We start from the raw sequence: 20414 nt of genomic DNA, 5'->3' as shown, positions 1-20414 counted from the left end.
CGCACACACGCACGCACACACGCACGCACACACACAAACACAAACACACACACGCACTCACACACACACACACAGACACACACACACACGCACTCACACGCACACACACACACACACACACGCACGCACACACACAAACACAAACACACAGACACACTCTCTCTCTCTCTCACACACACACGCACTCACACGCACACACACAAACACACAGACACACGCTCTCTCTCTCTCTCTCTCACACACACACACACACACACACACACACACACACACACACACACACACACACACACACACACACACACACACACACACACACACACACACACACACACACACACACGCACTCACACGCATACACACAAACACACAGACACACGCTCTCTCTCTCTCACACATACACACACACACACACACACACGCACTCACACGCACACACACAAACACACAGACACACACTCTTCTCTCTCTCTCTCTCTCTCACACACACACACACGCACTCACATGCACACACACAAACACACAGACACACACTCTTCTCTCTCTCTTTCTCTTTCAGTCCCTATTAAATCCTATTCTCCAACGTTATCCATTTATGACCATTTGAACCTTGCTTCCAGTCTCAAAGGGCATCATCTGCCACTTTTTGTTGAGTGTTGGTTAAGAAACCAGTAGAATTAGTAACTGCTGAAGCACAGAGCAGTTAGGGTTGTACTGTTACTCTCAGATCTCTGGGACAACCCAGACCTCTATCATACTTTAACATAATCTGTGTTACTTTTCTCATAATGGCTGTGACTATGGAGCTTAGTGGTTTGAGTGGTGTATTAATTTTGGCTCAGGTACCACATAAATTAGGCCATCCAAGTTAACATCATGGAAAACATCCATTACAATGTATTGTAAATCCTGACATCCTCCTTCCATAACATCAACCTCCCTTCTCTCTTTTCCCGTCTTTCATCCACATTTTTAGTGACTGGATAGTTAAGGGGCTTATCCTAAGCTCCTCCCACTCTTGGCTGAGACAGAGGGAGCGAGGGAGAGAAGGAGAGATAGACAATAGAATTGAATCACTCATTTGGTCAGAGCTGGTAGGCTACAGCCAAGCTCCACACACACTGAGGGGAAAAGAGAGAGAAGGAGTGAGTTTAAAGGAGAAGAGAAAGAGGAAACGGTGTCAGTTGGAGAGGAAGCCTCACTCACACCTCCAGGAACATAGCGAAGAGGGAATTGCAAGACCGGAGAGACAGCAACCTAGCCTGGGAGCAGGAGGACTGACCAGCCTACTGAACCACACAGGCAGAGAATATAACAGAATAAAACCTGAGCCCTTTGGGTACAGAAGACCAGGGACAACACCCACTCTGAGCCAGTGGATCCACAACAACATTCTACCACCCTGATCCAGACACTGAGGAACCAGAGATCCAGAGGAACCCCCAACAGCACCCTCGCGCTGCCTTCCAGAGTAGAATATGTCCTGCCAGCCCAGCCAACAGTGCCGCTGAGCCGCTGGGGCACCATGATATCCCACTACCCTCTGGCCATCCTGCTGCCCTGGCCCCCCGGCCCCCACGGACACTGTTCCGACATGGAGGCCTCTCTGCTGGATGGGGAGGGGGGGGTGGCCCTGCAGAGGTACCAGGCTCGATCACCAGAGAGCAGCCCCCGACACTGGGTCAGTCACTACCGGAGTGTGTGTGTGTGTGTGTGTGTGTGTGTGTGTGTGTGTGTGTGTGTGTGTGTGTGTGTGTGTGTGTGTGTGTGTGTGTGTGTGTGTGTGTGTGTGTGTGTGTGTGTGTGTGTGGGTGTGTGCGTGTGCGTGTGCGTGTGTAGCTGTCTTTCGTGTACCTTTCTCTGTGTGTCTCTGTCTATGGTGGGAAACATTGTTTCACACTTTCTGCTGTGTCCTTCCAGTACGATAGACTGGTCTTCTCATCTGAAGTGGGTCTATACATTTTCCTGCTCTGTCTCGCTGTCTGAGTTGTCTCTGTGTTCAATCTCTCAGTGATGCTGTGTTCAGGTCTGCAGGGCCTAATTCGAGGAGATACGTTTTGGTAGTTTCATTGTTCGGGCTGAGGTGTGAGAGAGACACTGTACAAAGGGATTCAGGAAATTGACAGAAAAGTAGACGATGGCAGACCATTCAATGTCCACAGTCTTTAGTGTTCTAGAAGGAACAGTCCAATGTGATTGTGTACAGTAGTGATGGCAGATGGCAGACAGACAGGGGGACAGCTCTACCTTCGCAGAGAAGTGTGACCTGTACTTCTGCTGAGCTCTGTTTATTCCTCAAAGGTCAATCTGTGTGGTTGTGGGGATTCTGAGGAAATGGAGGAGGGAAAGAGGGGAGGAGAAGAAGGGGGGTTGTTGTTGAGCGGGAAGCGAAGCCTCGTCTCTAGCCCCTGTCAGCAGTTCTGCTGCACAGAAACATGTAGGTAGTGCTGACCGCTGGTAACACACGGTCTCTCTCTCTGACCACTCCTGACCGCTACTGACCTGCTGAGTGGTCATCCATCCATTCAGGGAACCTGCATCACTGCTGCCTTCCACACAGTTTAAGTTCCAACTACCAAGAAGTGGTTACATCAGAGTCTATCAGCCATGTAGCTGGAACATGAATCATGGTTGTGTTTACATATGATGTACTATTAGTGTGTGTTTATAGAGAGGTAATAACAGTTTATTAACCATGTCACTTTGAGTGTTTGCATGAGGGAGATGTTTTGTGTATCTATAGTGAGCCCTGAATCTTTTGAATCTGGCATTTACCTAAACATTGTTGATGTGGTATCTAAGAATAGAGGTGTTTGGGTGGTCTGTGTATGCAATGTAGATACGGCAACTAGTAGTAGGTCTGTGCCTCAGTACTAAAGTACATAGTGTTGATATGGTGAATATGGATATAATCTGAATGGAGGTCTGCATGTGCTCAGTGAATATAAAGTGTGACATTGTGAATGTTTGTGATGGTCCTCCACTGGTCCTCTTATCTGACATCCTGGCTGACGTCTCTTCCCGACTCGCTGGACAGTTTCCGCCCATTGTTCCCCGGACAGAAAGGCCAGGCCGGACGTCAGGCCTCTCCCACTGACCACTGCTCACACAGATTCCAAACATACATATTCCAAACATACATATTCCAAACACACAGATTTGTGATTTCACACGAAATAATAATACACACACAGATTTTGTGTACATACGCACATGTACACAATCACAGTGTGTAGGCTAGTAGGCCTAAGCTCGTTTTGACATTGACACACCAAACAATGAGCCTATGTGAGTTAAATGCAGTCTGAATCGTGTTTGTTTGATTGTTTGTCAGAGAATGGCCAACCTCACTGTACTCTGATAGTACACTCTGTTTCCCTATATTAGACTATCTCCCCCCTATCTATTCACACTCTGTTTCCCTATATTAGACTATCTCCCCCCTATCTATTCACACTCTGTTTCCCTATATTAGACTCTCTCCCCCCTATCTATTCACACTCTGTTTCCCTATATTAGACTATCTCCCCCCTATCTATTCACACTCTGTTTCCCTATATTAGACTCTCTCCCCCCTATCTATTCACACTCTGTTTCCCTATATTAGACTCTCTCCTCCCTATCTATTCACACTCTGTTTCCCTATATTAGACTCTCTCCTCCCTATCTATTTGAATGTCACAGGTACATTTAGTATTTCATTTTTTCCTCCTGTTAGTGGTTACAAGAGAAGAATTACTCCAATCTTACAGACTACAGTTACATAACATTTATGCCTGTTATGCATTTATGTCCAGTAGAACTTTGAGACTTTGACAGTTCTGCTCCCTTGGCTTGTGAAGCATTGTTGTAATCTATCTGTGTCCCTCCCTCCCCCTCCTCCTCTCTTCTCCTCTTCTTAATGATCGCTTACAAAACCAGGCCAGCCATAAAGTAAAGCAGTGATTGAACTAATGTGTTTTAATGGCGCTGTTATGTGGTCCTGTGGTCTGTGGATGATGGCCGTCAGGTTCAAAGTGCAGGTCAGAAAGAGAGATGTAATGCTGAGGTGTCCCTGTTCCACGTTACTGGGGACTTAGAGCCTCATAAAGACAGATAGAGCTGCCTCCTAGCTCCTGGCTCCTGGCTCCTGGCTCCTGGAAGATGATACTGTGATCTGTTTTTCCACTCACAGCCACAGAGAGTGTAACAGAGCAGTTTGGTGATAAAGCACGCAGCTCAATAAACTAGAATGCAGGCGATATTCAACAAAACCCAATGACTGGTAATAAACCAAGCAGGGCCATTCGATAGTGGGCCTTTGAAATAGCAGAAGCAATAGCAGACCACGAGAGTAAATCCACAATGATGATGTGGTTTCCAAGGAAAAATAGAAAAGCTGACCAAGCAGTCCTCCTTCCCGTTTTTTCTTCTTTTCTTCCACTTTTATTTTTATGTGACGTTCAAATGTTTCCTTTCTAGCTAACCTTTCATTTCTTGACAGTCATGTGCCATTATGACACGACAATGGAGTTGGGTATGTTATGGAGTCATTTATTATGACAAAGAGGAGAACTGAGGTTGTCTGTAAAAACACTGCCATTCAACAAACCTCCCATTGCTACAGTCCGGGGAAGGAAACTGACACTTGATTGTCCTAAATAGAACTGTCTTTCTGTGTTGACCCAAAAGTACAGAAAAAGGCTGACTCCTCCAGTCACATAATTTACCAATTTACCAATTGTGCTAGTATGTGTTTTTTTTTGCGTTATTTGTAACTTATTTTGTACATAATGGTTCTGCCACCGTATTTTATGGTAAAAAAGAGCTTCTGGATATCAGGACAGTGATCACTCACCTCGGATTAGACAAAGATTTTTTCTTCAACAAGCAGGATGTACTTCAGACACCCGACAAGGCCGAAATCCCCGTCATTGGCAAGAGAGCGACAGCAGGTACAGAGGACACATGGCGGGGTGCCTTGTAAGGATACGCCGACGGCGAATGGGAAATCTGCCTTTACTATCAGTATTACTTGCAAACGTACAATCAATGGACAATAAATTAGATGAGGTACGATCACGAATATCCTACAAACGGGACATCAAATACTGTAATATTTTATGTTTCACCGAATTGTTGCTGAATGACGACATGGATATTCAGCTGGTGGGATATACGCTGCACCAGCAAGAAAGAACAGCACACTCCGGTATGACGAGGGGGCGGTCTGTGCATATTTGTTAACAACAGCCGCTCACCCAGAGGCGGCGCTCCAATTGGCCAGGGACTTTAATGCAGGGAAACTTAAATCCGTTTTACCTCATTCCTATCAGCATGTTAAATGCGCATCCAGAGGGAAAATAAATTCTAGATCACCTTTACTCCAAACACAGAGACACGTACAAAGCTCTCCCTTGCCCTCAATTTGGCAAATCTGACCATAATTCTATCTTCCTGATTCCTGCTTACAAGCTAAAATGAAAGCAGGAAGCACCAGTGACTTGGTCTATAAAAAAAGTGGTCAGATGAAGCAGATGCTATACTACAGGACTGTTTTGCTAGCACAGACTGGAATATGTTTTGGGATTCTTCCGATGGCAATGAGGAGTACACCACATCAGTCACCGGCTTCATCAATAAGTGCATCGAGGACGTCGTCCCCACGGTGACTGTACGTACATACCTCAACCAGAAGCCATGGATTACAGGCAACATTCGCACTGAGCTAAAGGGTAGAGCTGCCGCTTTCAAGGTGCGGGAAGCTTATAAGAAATCCTGCTATGCCCTCCGACGAACCATCAAACAGGCAAAGCCCCAATACAAAACTAAGATTGAATCGTACTACGCTGGCTCTGACGCTTGTCTTATGTGGCAGGGCCTGCAAACTATTTCAGACTACAAAGGGAAGCACAGCCGCGAGCTGCCCAGTGACACGAGCCTACCAGACGAGCTAAATCACTTCTATGCTCGCTTCGAGGCAAGCAACACTGAGGCATGCATGAGAGCATCAGTTGTTCCGGACGACTGTGTGATCACGCTCTCCGTAGTTGACGTGAGTAAGACCTTTAAACAGGTCAACATTCACAAGGCCGCTGGGCCAGACGGATTAACAGGACGTGTGCTCCAGGCATGTGCTGACCAACTGGCAGGTGTCTTCACTGAGATTTTCAATGTCCCTGATTGAGTCTGTAATACCAACATGTTTCAAGCAGACCACCATAGTCCCTGTGCCCAAGAACACTAAGGTAACCTGCCTAAATGACTACAGACCCGTAGCACTCACATCTGTAGCCATGAAGTACTTTGAAAGGCTGGTCATGGTTCACATTAACAACATTATCCCAGAAACCGTAGACCCACTGTAACGGTCGTCGTGGTGGATGGACCAAGGCGCAGCGGGTTGAGTGCTCATATTCACTTTATTAGAACACTTAAGAACAAAACAAGAAAAACAAAACAAACGACAAACAGTCGTGCAGGTAACACACAGCTATGCAACGAACAACCTCCCACAAAACCCCATGAAAACAAACTCCTAATTATAGGACCTTCAATCAGAAGCAACGATAACCAGCTGCTTCCAATTGAAAGTCCAACCCCAATAAACTAAACATAGAAATACAATAGACTAGACAGAACATAGAAATATACTAACATAGAACAATTACAAAAAAAAACGGAATACATAAACCAAACACCCCTCTACATACACACACAACCCGAACCATATAAAACAAATACCCCCTGCCACGTCCTGACCAAACTACAATAACAAATAACCCCTATACTGGTCAGGACGTGACAGTACCCCCCCCCCCCCCCCCCCCCCCCAAAGGTGCAGACCCCGGATGCACCTCACACAAAAAAAAAAAAATAACCCCCCAAAACAAAATAAATCCCAAAATTACATGGGAGGGAAGGGCGGGTGGCCACCATGCTCCTACACCATGCTCCTACAACACCCCCCTTTCCCCAATACTCCCCCCTCAGGAGGTGGCTCAGGAGCTGGACGCAGACCCCGCTCCACCCCTGGCTCACTCCACTCACACAATGTCTCTACAGCGATGTCCCTCTCCGTCGACCCCGGACTGTAGAGCGACTCTAGGAGCTCTGGACTGTAGGGCGACTCACTCGGTTCCGGACTGTAGGCAGACTCACTCGGTTCCGGACTGTAGGCAGACTCACTCAGTTCTGGACTGCACACTGTTGCCGGATACTCTGGACGGGGCACTGTCGTCGGACACTCTGGACGGGGCACTGTCTTCAGGAGCTCGAGACTGGGCTGACGTACTGGAAGCCTGATGCGTGTGGCTGGTAGTGGAGGTACCAGCCTGGAGACACGCACCTCAGGGCTAGTGCGGGGAGCCGGAACAGGCCGAGTTGGAAAGGGCTGACGCACTGGAAGCCTGATGCGTGGGGCTGGTAGTGGAGGTACCAGCCTGGAGACACGCACCTCAGGGCTAGTGCGGAGAGCAGGAACAGGCCGAGTTGGACTGGGCTGACGCACTGGAGGCCTGGTGCGTGGTGTTGGTATTGGACATGCCGGACTAGGGATTCGCACCTCAGGACCAGCACGAGAAGCAGGAACTGGAAACACCGGGCCATGGGTAAGCAATGGAGGTCTGGAGCGCACCTCTTGCACAACCCGTCCTGGCTGGATGGTAATAGCAGCCCTGCACGAGCAGAGTGCTGGTACAGGGCGAACTGGGCTGTGCAGAGGCCTGATGGTTGCCGTGCGTAGAGCAGGCGTAGGGTTGCCTGGGCCTAGGAGGCGCACTGGTGGCCAGATGCGCTGTGCAGGCATCCTCCTTCCAGGCTGGATGCCTACTCTAGCACGGCACTTGCGAGGGGCTGGGATCGCTCGCACTGGACTGTGCGTGCGCATGGGCGATATCGTGCGCACTACAGCATACTTTGGCACTCTTCGCTCCAAATGCTTCCCATAATAAGCACGGGGAGCTGGCTTAGGGCTCACCCTTGGCCCAGCCAAACTACCCGTGTGCCCCCCCCCAAAACAGTTCTTGGGGGTGCCTCTCGTGCTTCCCCATCGGCGCGTACAATGCCTCATACCGGCGCCGTTCCGCCTTGGCTGCCTCTATCTCCTCCAGTGGGCGACGGTATTCCCCGGCCTGATGCCAAGGTCCAGCCCCGTCCAGAATTTCCTTCCATGTCCAGGTTTCCAGATAGTACATATAATTCTTCACCTGCTGCTCCTTCCCCCGCTGCTTGGTCCGTGGTAGGTGGGAGGTTCTGTAGCGGTCGTCGTGGTGGATGGACCAAGGCGCAGCGGTTTGATTGCTCATATTCACTTTATTAGAACACTTAAGAACAAAACATGAAAAACAAGCCGAACGACAAACAGTCGTGCAGGCAACACACAGCTATGCAACGAACAACCTCCCACAAAACCCCATGAAAACAAACTCCTAATTATAGGACCTTCAATCAGAAGCAACGATAACCAGCTGCTTCCAATTGAAGGTCCAACCCCAATAAACTAAACATAGAAATACAATAGACTAGACAGAACATAGAAATATACTAACATAGAACAATTACAAAAAAAAACGGAATACATAAACCAAACACCCCTCTACATACACACACACAACCCGAACCATATAAAACAAATACCCCCTGCCACGTCCTGACCAAACTACAATAACAAATAACCCCTATACTGGTCAGGACGTGACACCCACTCCAATTTGCATACCGCCCAAACAGATCCACAGATGATGCAATCTCTATTGCACTCCACACTGCCCTTTCCCACCTGGACAAAAGGAACACCTACGTGAGAATGCTATTCATTGACTACAGCTCAGCGTTCAACACCATAGTGGCCTCAAAGCTCATCACTAAGCTAAGAATCCTGGGACTAAACACCTCCCTCTGCAACTAGATCCTGGACTTCCTGATGGGCCGCCCCCAGGTGGTAAGGGTAGGTAGCAACACATCTACCACGCTGATCCTCAACACTGGAGCCCCTCAGGGGTGCATGCTCAGTCCCCTCCTGTACTCCCTGTTCACCCATGTCTGCATGGCCAGGCACGACTCCAACACCATCATTAAGTTTGCAGACGACACAACAGTGGTAGGCCTGATCACCGACAACGACGAGACAGCCTATAGGGAGGAGGTCAGAGACCTGGCCGGGTGGTGCCAGAATAACAACCTATCCCTCAACGTAATCAAGACAAAGGAGATGATTGTGGACTACAGGAAAAGGAGGACCGAGCACACCCCCATTCTCATCGACGGGGCTGTAGCGGAGCAGGTTGAGAGCTTCATGTTCCTTGGTGTCCACATCACCAACAAACTAGAATTGTCCAAACACACCAAGACAGTCGTGAAGAAGGCATGACAAAGCCTATTCCCCCTCAGGAAACTAAAAAGATTTGGCATGGGTCCTCAGATCCTCAAAAGGTTCTACAGCTGCAACATTGAGAGCATCCTGACTGGTTGCGTCACTGCCTGGTACGGCAACTGCTCGGCCTCCGACCGCAAGACACTACAGAGGGTAGTACATCACTGGGGCTAAGCTGCCTGCCATCCAGGACCTCTACACTAGGCGGTATCAGAGGAAGGCCCTAAGAATTGTCAAAGACTCCTGTCACCTCAGTCATAGACTGTTCTCTCTGCTACCGCATGGCAAGTGGTACCGGAGTGTCAAGTCTAGGACCAAAAGGCTTCTCAACAGCTTTTACCCCCAAGCCAAAAGGCTCCTGAACAGGTAATCAAATGGCTACCCGGACTATTTACAATGTGTGTGTCGTGTCGTGTGTCCCCCCCATCCCCCCCCATGCTACTGCTACTCTCTGTTTATCATATATGCATATTCACTTTAACTATATCTACATGTACATATTACCTCAATTAGCCTGACTAACCGGTGCTTGTCTATAGCCTCGCTACTGTATATAGCCTCGCTATTGTATATAGCCTCGCTACTGTATATAGCCTCGCTACTGTTATTTTTCACTGTCTTTTTACTGTTTTTATTTCTTTACTTATCTATTGTTTACCTAATACCTATTTTTTACTTAAAAATTGCACTGTTGGTTAGAGCCTGTAAGTAAGCATTTCACTGTATTCACCTGTTGTATTCGGCGCACGTGACAAATACATTTTGATTTGATTTGATTTTATATATTGCAGACCCATTTACTAAATATATTTTCTTCAAAGTACACCTCTTTGTTGGCATCCTATTAATTTCACACTCTTGGGTAGCATCTTGCAAGTCTAGCTAGCTGCTCCATGGTTCACACTGTATTATGGGTCCTGGATTAATTGGGGCATAGAGAAGTTGTGTAGAGTCAATAGTCTGGCTATTGTCCCTGTCATCCTCCAGTCCAGGCCTGGGCATCACACATCACACCAGAGGGTCAGATCACTCAACTGGGGCAGAAACTCATCAGACCATAGGGGCACAAGGCAATATGGTGCCCCCCTACTGGTGACACAATTCTGAGTGGTTTTGATACTGTAGCAGCTGTGTGTGCATGTGTGAGGGGGGGTCGATGTTGATCACACACATTTGGATGGGCTTCAGGCTGCGGATGATAGTGGTACAGTGGCTGTAGGCTGTGTAAGCACACTAACCTTTTTTAAATCAAATAGATGTACTAAATCATGCACACGCAAACAAAACCTGGACTGCACACCACAAAAACCCCAGCCCCTGGCAGCTTGTGCAAGAGGACTGCGGTAAACAATGTGAGCCCCCCCCCTCCCCACAACACCCCAGCCTGATCCCAGTCATGTGTCCCAGCTTACTGCGTGTTCTGCCTGAGCAGGCAGACTGTGTGTGTGTGTGGTGTGTGTGTGTGTGTGTGTGTGTGTGTGTGTGTGTGTGTGTGTGTGTGTGTGTGTGTGTGTGTGTGTGTGTGTGTGTGTGTGTGTGTGTGGAGGAGAGGGTAGAGAGGGGGCCGATGTCCAAGTGGGCAGTGCAGGGTGGTGTACTCAGGACAGTTATTAATATGAATGGTCAGCACTAGTGCAATCTGGCATGTCAGCATCTCACCCACTTGTAGTCTGAACCCTCAGGCCATAAAATGTTTGCAGATCTAGCGTGTCCATTTCTAGGTTTTCAATATAGAACGGAGTGAGTGGTTCTATGCATCCGTGGGTGTTCATCTCAGCAGAATTGTAGTGCTACAGTAGCTATGAGAAACAGATGGCTCTGACTGTAACAGGAGGCCAGACAGGCAGACCCACACTTCTTAATTAGGGCTTATAGGCAGGGGGTCAGGGGTGGGGATGGAGGGCTACTGGGGATACCCCAAGTTACCGTAATGTCTATAAGACATGGCAGTACAGTGTGAGTCATCATAAAACACAGCCTAGAACTGAGGATTATCCTTGTTTTGGTGCCGAGGGCGGCTCAAGCCTATTGACCCCAGATGAACACTGTGGAACACTCCGGATCAGCCTGTAATATTGCCTCTCGGAAAGCTTTGGATAGGCCTATAAGTTGCCTTTAGGCACATATCTAGGATCAGCTTAGGTGGGGGAAAATGTAAAACTGACCTCAGTATCTAGGAGCAATTTCATCTTACTCTTCTCTGGGCAGTTCTAGGATCAATCTGTATAAGCCATGATGTAATGTTGTCGGTGCTCCCAAAGACCTCTGTAAGACACTGCAGCCCCAGCTGGTGGCCATCCAGAGGGAGGGGATGGGCTCTCAGTGTCTTAGTGGGGTTTACTGGCAGTGGTGATGATGTCATTCCTCTGGAGTCTGGCCGGCTGTATGAATCACTATGCTAATGAGGCCAGGAGGCCACTGATAGAGCCTCACACAGGGCCTCACAGGGTAACAATGGATCAGAGACCTCTCCCTGACCGAGTCTGTAATACCTACATGTTTCAAACAGACCACCATAGCCCCTGCGCCCAAGAAAGCGAAGGTAACCTGCCTAAATTATTACCCCCCCCCCATAGCACTCACGTCAGTAGCCATTAAGTGCTTTGAAAGGCTGGTCATGGCTCACATCAACACCATCATGCCGGAAACCCTAGACCCACTCCAATTCGCATACCGCCCCAACAGATCCACAAATGACACAATCTCAATCGCACTCAAAACTGCCCTTTCCCACCTGGACAAAGGGAATGCTGTTTATTGACTACAGCTCAGCGTTCAACACCATAGTGCCCACAAAGCTCATCACTAAGCTAAGGACCCTGGGACTAAACACCTCCCTCTGCAACTGGATCCTGGACTTCCTGACGGGCCGCCCCCAGGTGGTAAGGGTAGGCAACAACACATCTGCCACGCTGATCCTCAACACAGGGGCCCCTCAGGGGTGCATGCTTAGTCCCCTCCTGTACTCCCTGTTCACCCACGACTGCGTGGCCAGGCACGACTCCAACACCATCATTAAGTTTGCTGATGACACAACAGTGGTAGGCCTGATCACCGACAATGATGAGGCAGCCTATAGGGAGGAGGTCAGAGACCTGGCCGTGTGGTGCCAGGACAACAACCTCTCCCTCAACGTGAGGAAGACAAAGGAGCTGATCGTGGACTATAGGGGGGCCAAGCTTCTTGCCATCCAGGACCTATATACCAGGCGTAGTCAGAGGAAGGCCCAAAAAATTATCACAGACTCCAGTCACCCGAATCACAGACTGTTCTCTCTGCGACCGCACGGCAAGCGGTACCGGAGCACCAAGTCTACATTTACCCCCCCGGGAAATAGCCTCATTTTTAGTACATTATATTTAGTACATATTTTCTTAACTCTATTCATTGAACACCTGTTGTATTCGGCGCATGTGACAAATACAATTTGATTTGATTTTGAGGAGGAAAGAGGAGGAGAGAAGAAGACGGGAGAGAAAGGGGGGAGAGAAAAATGAGAGGTGAGGCGAGAAACATGCACTACAGGGAGATTGGGGGAGACAAGAAGAGGGGGGAAACATGGAAAAGGGGGGGGGGCAACTCAAGAAGATAGGAAAATAGTGGAGAAACATGAGGGAGAGAGCGAAGGAGAGGGTAGAAACATGGAGGAGAGATATGAAGAGAGAGGAGGAACATGAGCAAGAGAGTGGAAACTGTAATCTGCATGGCTGAGAGGTCACAAGATCTGTTGGACCAGTTCCTGACCTGTTAGTGGGCACTGACTGTGCCCTTTTTTAAATGTATTTTTTTATTTCACCTTTATTTAACCAGGTAGGCTAGTTGAGAACAAGTTCTCATTTACAACTGCGACCTGGCCAAGATAAAGCAAAGCAGTGCGACACAAACAACAACACGGAGTTACACATGGAATAAACAAGCATACAGTCAATAACACAATAGAAAAAAAGAAAGTCTATATACAGTGTGTGCAAATGGCGTGAGGAGGTAAGGCAATAAATAGGCCATAGTAGCGAAGTAATTACAATTTAGCAAATTAACACTGGAGTGATAGATGTCCAGATGATGATGTGCAAGTAGAACTACTGGTGTGCAAAAGAGCAAAAAAGTAAATAAAAACAATATGCGGATGAGGTAGGTAGAGTGGATGGGCTATTTACAGATGGGTTATGTACAGCTGCAGCGATCGGTTAGCTGCTCAGATAGCTGATGTTTAAAGTTAGTGAGGGAAATATAAGTCTCCAGCTTCAGCGATTTTTGCAATTTGTTCCAGTCATTGGCAGCAGAGAACTGGAAGGAAAGGCGGCCAAAGGAGGTGTTGGCTTTGGGGATGACCAGTGAGATATACCTGCTGGAGCGTGTGCTACGGGTGGGTGTTGCTATGGTGACCAGTGAGCTGAGATAAGGCAGAGCTTTACCTAGCAGACTTATAGATGACCTGGAGCCAGTGGGTCTGGCGACGAATATGTAGCAAGGGCCAGCCGACTAGAGCATACAGGTTGCAGTGGTGGGTGGTATAAGGGGCTTTGGTGACAAAACGGATGGCACTGTGATAGACTGCATCCAGTTTGCTGAGTAGAGTGTTGGAAGCTATTTTGTAAATGACATCGCCGAAGTCGAGGATCGGTAGGATAGTCAGTTTTACGAGGGTATGTTTGGCAGCGTAAGTGAAGGAGGCTTTGTTGCGAAATAGGAAGCCGATTCTAGATTTAATTTTGGATTGGAGATGTTTAATATGAGTCTGGGAGGAGAGTTTACAGTCTAGCCAGACACCTAGGTATTTATAGTTGTCCACATATTCTAAGTCAGAACCGTCCAGAGTAGTGACGCTAGTCGGGCGGGCAGGTGCGGGCAGCGAACGGTTGAAAAGCATGCATTTGGTTTTACTAGCGTTTAAGAGCAGTTGGAGGCCACGGAAGGAGTGTTGTATGGCATTGAAGCTCGTTTGGAGGTTAGTTAACACAGTGTCCAAAGAAGGGCCAGATGTATACAGAATGGTGTCGTCTGCGTAGAGGTGGATCAGAGATTCACCCGCAGCAAGAGCTTGGCCTTGGGCAAGGAGCATGACATTTAAAGCTGCAATATGTAACTTCTTGGGAGACCTGACCAAACTCATATAGAAATTTGAGTTGTAGATCTGTCATTCTCATTGAAAGCAAGTCTACGAGGCGGTATATCTGTTCTATGTGCGCTATTTATACGATTCCTATTCTTAAGTTTTGTTTTTGAGTCTTTTACTTTCTATTTTGTACACCAGCTTCAAACAACTGAAAATACAATATTTTTGGTTATAGAAAATATATTTCACAGCAGTTTAGATGGTACAATGATTCTCTACACTATGCAATGCCAATGAAATTAGGGGAACTATTCAAATTTTAGCAACCAGGAAATGGCGGAGCAATTTCTGCATTTTGCACCTTTAACTTTGATTGCTCAGCTTTTAGGTTTTACAAAGCTATAGAAGATCATAAAGTCATAAAAACAACCAACTCCTCTGGCGTTGTGGCTCCTGCACGTTGCATCGGATAAATTCACCATCTTACATATATACCACTCCCTACTGGATAGTGTGGTAAAAACACAAACACAGGCACACACACACACACACACACACTGATCTGCATGCGCGGACAGTGTAAATTACACACAGACACATATAGCAGGACACATGGCCCACCCACACACAGGCACAAAGTGTACCTGCCATAACGTAGTCACAATAGTGACAGTAGTAGTGGGAGTAGAGGCTTCGGGGAAGTGATCCCTCCCTGTGTCTCACAGACAGACAGACAGACCGGCATTGGATGCTGACAGGACCTTCCTAGTACTGCTTGTTATGTAATGATGCAATGACAGAGTTTCCACTGGAATCTCTGGCTCTAACAGCTGCCAATACCTTAATAGTGAGGATGAATCTTATTTTTTGCTCATATCAGGCTAATGAAAGGCCATCCTTGTAAATAAGAATTAGTTCTTAACTGACTTGCCTAGTTAAATAAAGGTTCAACTTAAAATTTCCATCCAGCTTGATGTACAAAATATAGTAATTATTCCTAAATTCCCTCTGAATTCCACTAATTATTGTTTTGGTTTAATCTCTTCTGGCTTAAATGGCTTCTTCTGGCTTAAATGGCTTCTCTATGAGCTCTATGAACTCTTTATGACACGAGCACATGCGCTTACACACACGCACACAATCATACACACACACACACAGCTCTGACAACATCCACTAAACAGTACAGTACACTTTCTCTGACAATGACCTCTTGATCCTCTTCACTTAACCAGAGCAGCTTCAAACCATCCTGAACAGTCTGGCTGTCTGATCTGCAAAACCCTCTTGGCTCTGAGATGGATAGTTAGATCCCTATAGTGCTGTACTGAGTGTCTCCTCTCTTCTCTTCTCTTCTCTTCTCTTCTCGGCTCTTCTCTTCTCTCTGTAAGTGAGTGTTCTGATGCAATCCTGTCCCCTTGATGTAGAGTTTTATGGTTCCTGTACTTTTCTTTTCATCTCCTGTCCTGTCCTCTCCTGTCCTGTCCTCTCCTGTCCCATCCTCTCCCGTCCTCTCCTGTCCTCTCCTGTCCTATACTCTCCTCTCCTGTCCTGTCCTGTCCTGTCCTGTCCTCTCCTCTCCTCTCCTCTCCTCTACTCTCCTGTCCCTCTGTAGCAGTAGTAGTGTTTTATGGCTCTAGCCCTGCCAGCCCCACCCGTCATGTATGAGGACAGCAGGCTCTGTGGAGTCGGGAGGCTGCAGGCAGGAAGTGGGAGATTTCCTGGAATGTGCCTTTTTCCCCACAGTGGTGCAACAACAGCACCGTGCTCCTCCTGTTTTTGTCCGGCTCCACTCCGCGCTGCAGCTCCCTGTCCTGGTTTTGTTGAGACAGAGGGGAAGATGGGGGGGGGGTAGACAGGGGTCCCCCAGAGGGAAGGCTGGCAGCCGGGGGTCCAGGGGTCCAGCCAGGGGGAGAGCTGACCCTTCTGTGCAGTCCCCCAGTCTGTGCTATGATATTGGAGATATATTTTATCCCAGAACTCAGGAAGAACAGCACCCCTCCTCCGGCCCCCCAGACAAACAAACCTCCTTTTCCATAGAGACATGCTCCAGACTATAAGATCTGTTGGAGCAGCAGTAGGATCTTAGTACTGTAAATCAACCAGATATATGGCTTTATTTAGTATCCCCAGCAGCTGTGCCAACACAAACAGTCTCTTATTTAATCTGAACAGTGCAGCACCAAACTCCGTAGATTGCACCAAAGATCTTAGCCCTCTCTCTGCATCCCAAACCAACTCCTTGTGAAATGGGAGATGTGTGCACATCGGTCCAGTAGAGTTGAGCTGTGCCTGTCACATTTGTCAGAAGGAGTATTGTCGCACAGAAGGATGACATCACTCACCTCTGAGAGCAGCACAACAGTCCCGGGGGGAGAGCCAGGGGTCACAACCTTTCCCACTGCCTGTTAATGCTTCCCAGAGCCCTGGAGACTGATGTGGATGGTGGGGCAAGCCAGCCTGGGAACTGGCCTCCAGCCAGGCTACACAGGGCTTCCCTGGACCCCTGGCCCTCCAGGCAGGCAGCCTCTGGCCTCTGGCCCGGCCTGCAGCCAACCTGGACTGGGCTGTTTGGGGAGCAGTGACACCATGGCTGGCCTGTACGTCTGTGGGCACCGACTGACACTGTGTGTGACGTTTGGTGTGATGCTGTGTGACGTTGTGTGTTACATGGGCCTGTGTATGAGAGTCAGAGGACACGGGTCAAGGCATGGCCAGCCTACTCTCCTACAGAGGGCTTCCATTGTCCACTGGAAGTCTAGTCCTACTGGTGCAGTACATGACTCACAGTACATTGTGTGGGCCTTGGTGGCTGAAGTTATTACATGAGACATACTGTTATTGATCATCCTAATGACTTCATAATAACTCTCTAAATGTTTGACCACCTGCTGATTTCTATCTCTCCACTGACAGTGGTTGACAGTGGTGGAAAAAGTACTCACTTGTCATACTGGAGTAAAAGTAAAGATAACTTAATAGAAAATGACTCAAGTAAAAGTGAAAGTCACCCAGTAAAATACTACTTGAGTAAAAGTCTAAAAGTATTTGGTTTTAAATATACTTAAGTATCAAAAGTACATGTAATTGCTAAAATATACTTACGTATCAAAAGTCAAAGTAAAAAGTATAAATCATTTCACATTTTTATTATTTTTTACAATGTATGAATAGCCAGGGGCAGCTCCAAGCATTTGTGTTTAGTGAGTCTGGCAGATCAGAGGCAGTAGGGATGACCAGGGATGTTCTCTTGATAAGTGTGTGAATTGGATCATTTTCCTGTCCTGTTAAGCATTCGAAATGTAATGAGTACTTTGATTGTCTGGGAAAATGTATGGAGTAAAAAGTACATTATTTTCTTTAGGAATGTAGTGGAGTAAAAGTAAAAATTGTAAAAAATATAAATAGTAAAGTACAGATATCCCAAAAAACGACTTAAATAGCACTTTAAAGTGTTTTTACTTAAGTACATTTAAATTTACATTACATTTAAGTCATTTAGCAGACGCTCTTATCCAGAGCGACTTACAAATTGGTGCATTCACCTTATGATATCCAGTGGAACAACCACTTTACAATAGTGCATCTAAATCTTTTAAGGGGGGGGGGGGGGTTACAAGGATTACTTTATCCTATCCTAGGTATTCCTTAAAGAGGTGGGGTTTCAGGTGTCTCCGGAAGGTGGTGATTGACTCCGCTGTCCTGGCGTCGTGAGGGAGCTTGTTCCACCATTGGGGTGCCAGAGCAGCGAACAGTTTTGACTGGGCTGAGCGGGAACTGTGCTTCCTCAGAGGTAGGGGGGCCAGCAGTCCAGAGGTGGATGAACACAGTGCCCTTGTTTGGGTGTAGGGCCTGATCAGAGCCTGAAGGTATGGAGGTGCCGTTCCCTTCACAGCTCTGTAGGCAATCACCATGGTCTTGTAGCGGATGCGAGCTTCAACTGGAAGCCAGTGGAGAGAGTGGAGGAGCGGGGTGACGTGAGAGAATTTGGGAAGGTTGAACACCAGACGGGCTGCGGCGTTCTGGATGAGTTGTAGGGGTTTAATGGCACAGGCAGGGAGCCCAGCCAACAGCGAGTTGCAGTAATCCAGACGGGAGATGACAAGTGCCTGGATTAGGACCTGCGCCGCTTCCTGTGTGAGGCAGGGTCGTACTCTGCGAATGTTGTAGAGCATGAACCTACAGGATCGGGTCACCACCTTGATGTTAGTGGAGAACGACAGGGTGTTGTCCAGGATCACGCCAAGGTTCTTAGCACTCTGGGAGGAGGACACAAGGGAGTTGTCAACCGTGATGGCGAGATCATGGAACGGGCAGTCCTTCCCCGGGAGGAAGAGCAGCTCCGTCTTGCCGAGGTTCAGCTTGAGGTGGTGATCCGTCATCCACACTGATATGTCTGACAGACATGCAGAGATGCGATTCGCCGCCTGGTTATCAGAAGGGGGAAAGGAGAAGATTAATTGTGTGTCGTCTGCATAGCAATGATAGGAGAGACCATGTGAGGATATGACAGAGCCAAGTGACTTGGTGTATAGCGAGAATAGGAGAGGGCCTAGAACAGAGCCTTGGGGGACACCAGTGGTGAGAGCGCATGGTGCGGAGACAGATTCTCGCCACGCCACCTGGTAGGAGCAACCTGTCAGGTAGGACGCAATCCAAGCGTGGGCCGCGCCGGAGATGCCCAACTCGGAGAGGGTGGAGAGGAGGATCTGATGGTTCACAGTATCAAAGGCAGCAGATAGGTCTAGAAGGATGAGAGCAGAGGACTTTACACCACTGGTGGTTGACTATGTGTACAAATACATAAACAGTGGAACAGTTGTTAACTATTCTCACACACACACCCTATTCACATAAACAATACACAGTCGTGACTGCATCTCCAGCCTTCTAGTATTGTCTCACTGGAACAAGGACTATCTGGTTTAAAGGGCCAATCCTTAGTTGAAACAATAACAAAGCGTTACCCCACCTCTGTTTTGGTTAAAAGCTAAAGGGTGGGCCTGGAGAAATGTAACCACTCATATTCATGGCCAGAGCTAGGACTGACCATCCAAGATATACACATTATAGTTTCAAGCATGTTTTGGGGTTTCTGATGGCGTTTGATAGTTGAACTAAGCTCATGAGGCAATTATAAATTATATTCTTCAATAATCAATATGTATATATTATTAATGAAAGTCCAAAAATGGATGAAGGAACTTCAGATTGACCCTTTAAGCTTTACACACAAGCATGCATGCGTAATATCAACGAAAATCTCGACGGGCACTAAAATACTATCTTAAATTTACTGTCAGATTGTATCTTTCACATAATGTTCTTCCTGAAAATGAAAAATCTAAAGAAAATGGTAACGGGATGGGTTATTGGGAGGACCGCGAGTGCAGTGGGCGGAGCTCAGCCATTCAACAGGGGGCTGAGGAAGAGGGGAGATTGAAAGAGAGGAGGACGACACAGACAAGAGAGCTGTGACGGATTGTGTAGTGAAGAAAATATTTTACAGAGCAGGACCGCACCGTATGTCGCTGGGGACTGGAAACATGTATTGCCTGGGTTGATTGTTTATACCGTGTTCTGATGCAGTCCCCGGATCATGAGGGAAGCGCTGACCATGAGATTCGCCTGCAAAGCTAAGATGGTAAAAAGAAGTTCCGCTGTTTCCGTGCTGCAGACTGTTGCTTTTGTGGTTTGAGAGTCAGCTTTCAGAGAGGCTGGAGAGGGAGGGGGTATGCTTGGGAAAGTAGCGGATAAAGGAAAGAAAGAGGGGGGGCGGCGGGGGATGAATTTGAACATTGAGTTTTAATTGTTTTCTCTCCCTCAACGCTCTCGTGGTGCACTTTAAATGGTCTGTATCGCCTGCGCGTAAACGTTCTGCGTAAAGACGCGGCCGCGCTATGGAAATGTAACTAGTGTCCGAATAAATATGATACCATTCGTTTTTACCCATAGAAATGAAAAACTTTTGTCTCTGAGCCGAGAGTGAAATGGTAGAACAATTGC

General features: G+C 47.6%; 1 protein-coding gene across 2 annotated transcripts in view; it reads left to right on the top strand.

Annotated features, from left to right (window-relative positions):
* Positions 1 to 1053: 1053 nt before the first annotated feature.
* The window catches only part of rgl1 (ral guanine nucleotide dissociation stimulator-like 1), a 37721-nt gene continuing 18360 nt past the window's right edge, over positions 1054 to 20414 (top strand). The window contains exon 1 of one of the 2 annotated variants that reach the window (XM_045687537.2): positions 1054 to 1681. In XM_045687537.2, the coding sequence (XP_045543493.1) occupies positions 1526 to 1681 (156 nt within the window). In that variant the 5' untranslated portion in view covers positions 1054 to 1525. Of the gene's footprint in view, positions 1682 to 19819; positions 20053 to 20414 lie in introns of those variants that run through there. The other variant, XM_045687538.2, reaches the window with a different exon arrangement.

Source organism: Salmo salar, chromosome 10 (genome assembly GCF_965601325.2).
Source record: "Salmo salar chromosome 10, fSalSal1, whole genome shotgun sequence".
In the NCBI taxonomy this organism is placed as follows: domain Eukaryota; kingdom Metazoa; phylum Chordata; class Actinopteri; order Salmoniformes; family Salmonidae; genus Salmo; species Salmo salar.
This window is presented reverse-complemented; position numbering and strand designations above follow the sequence as displayed.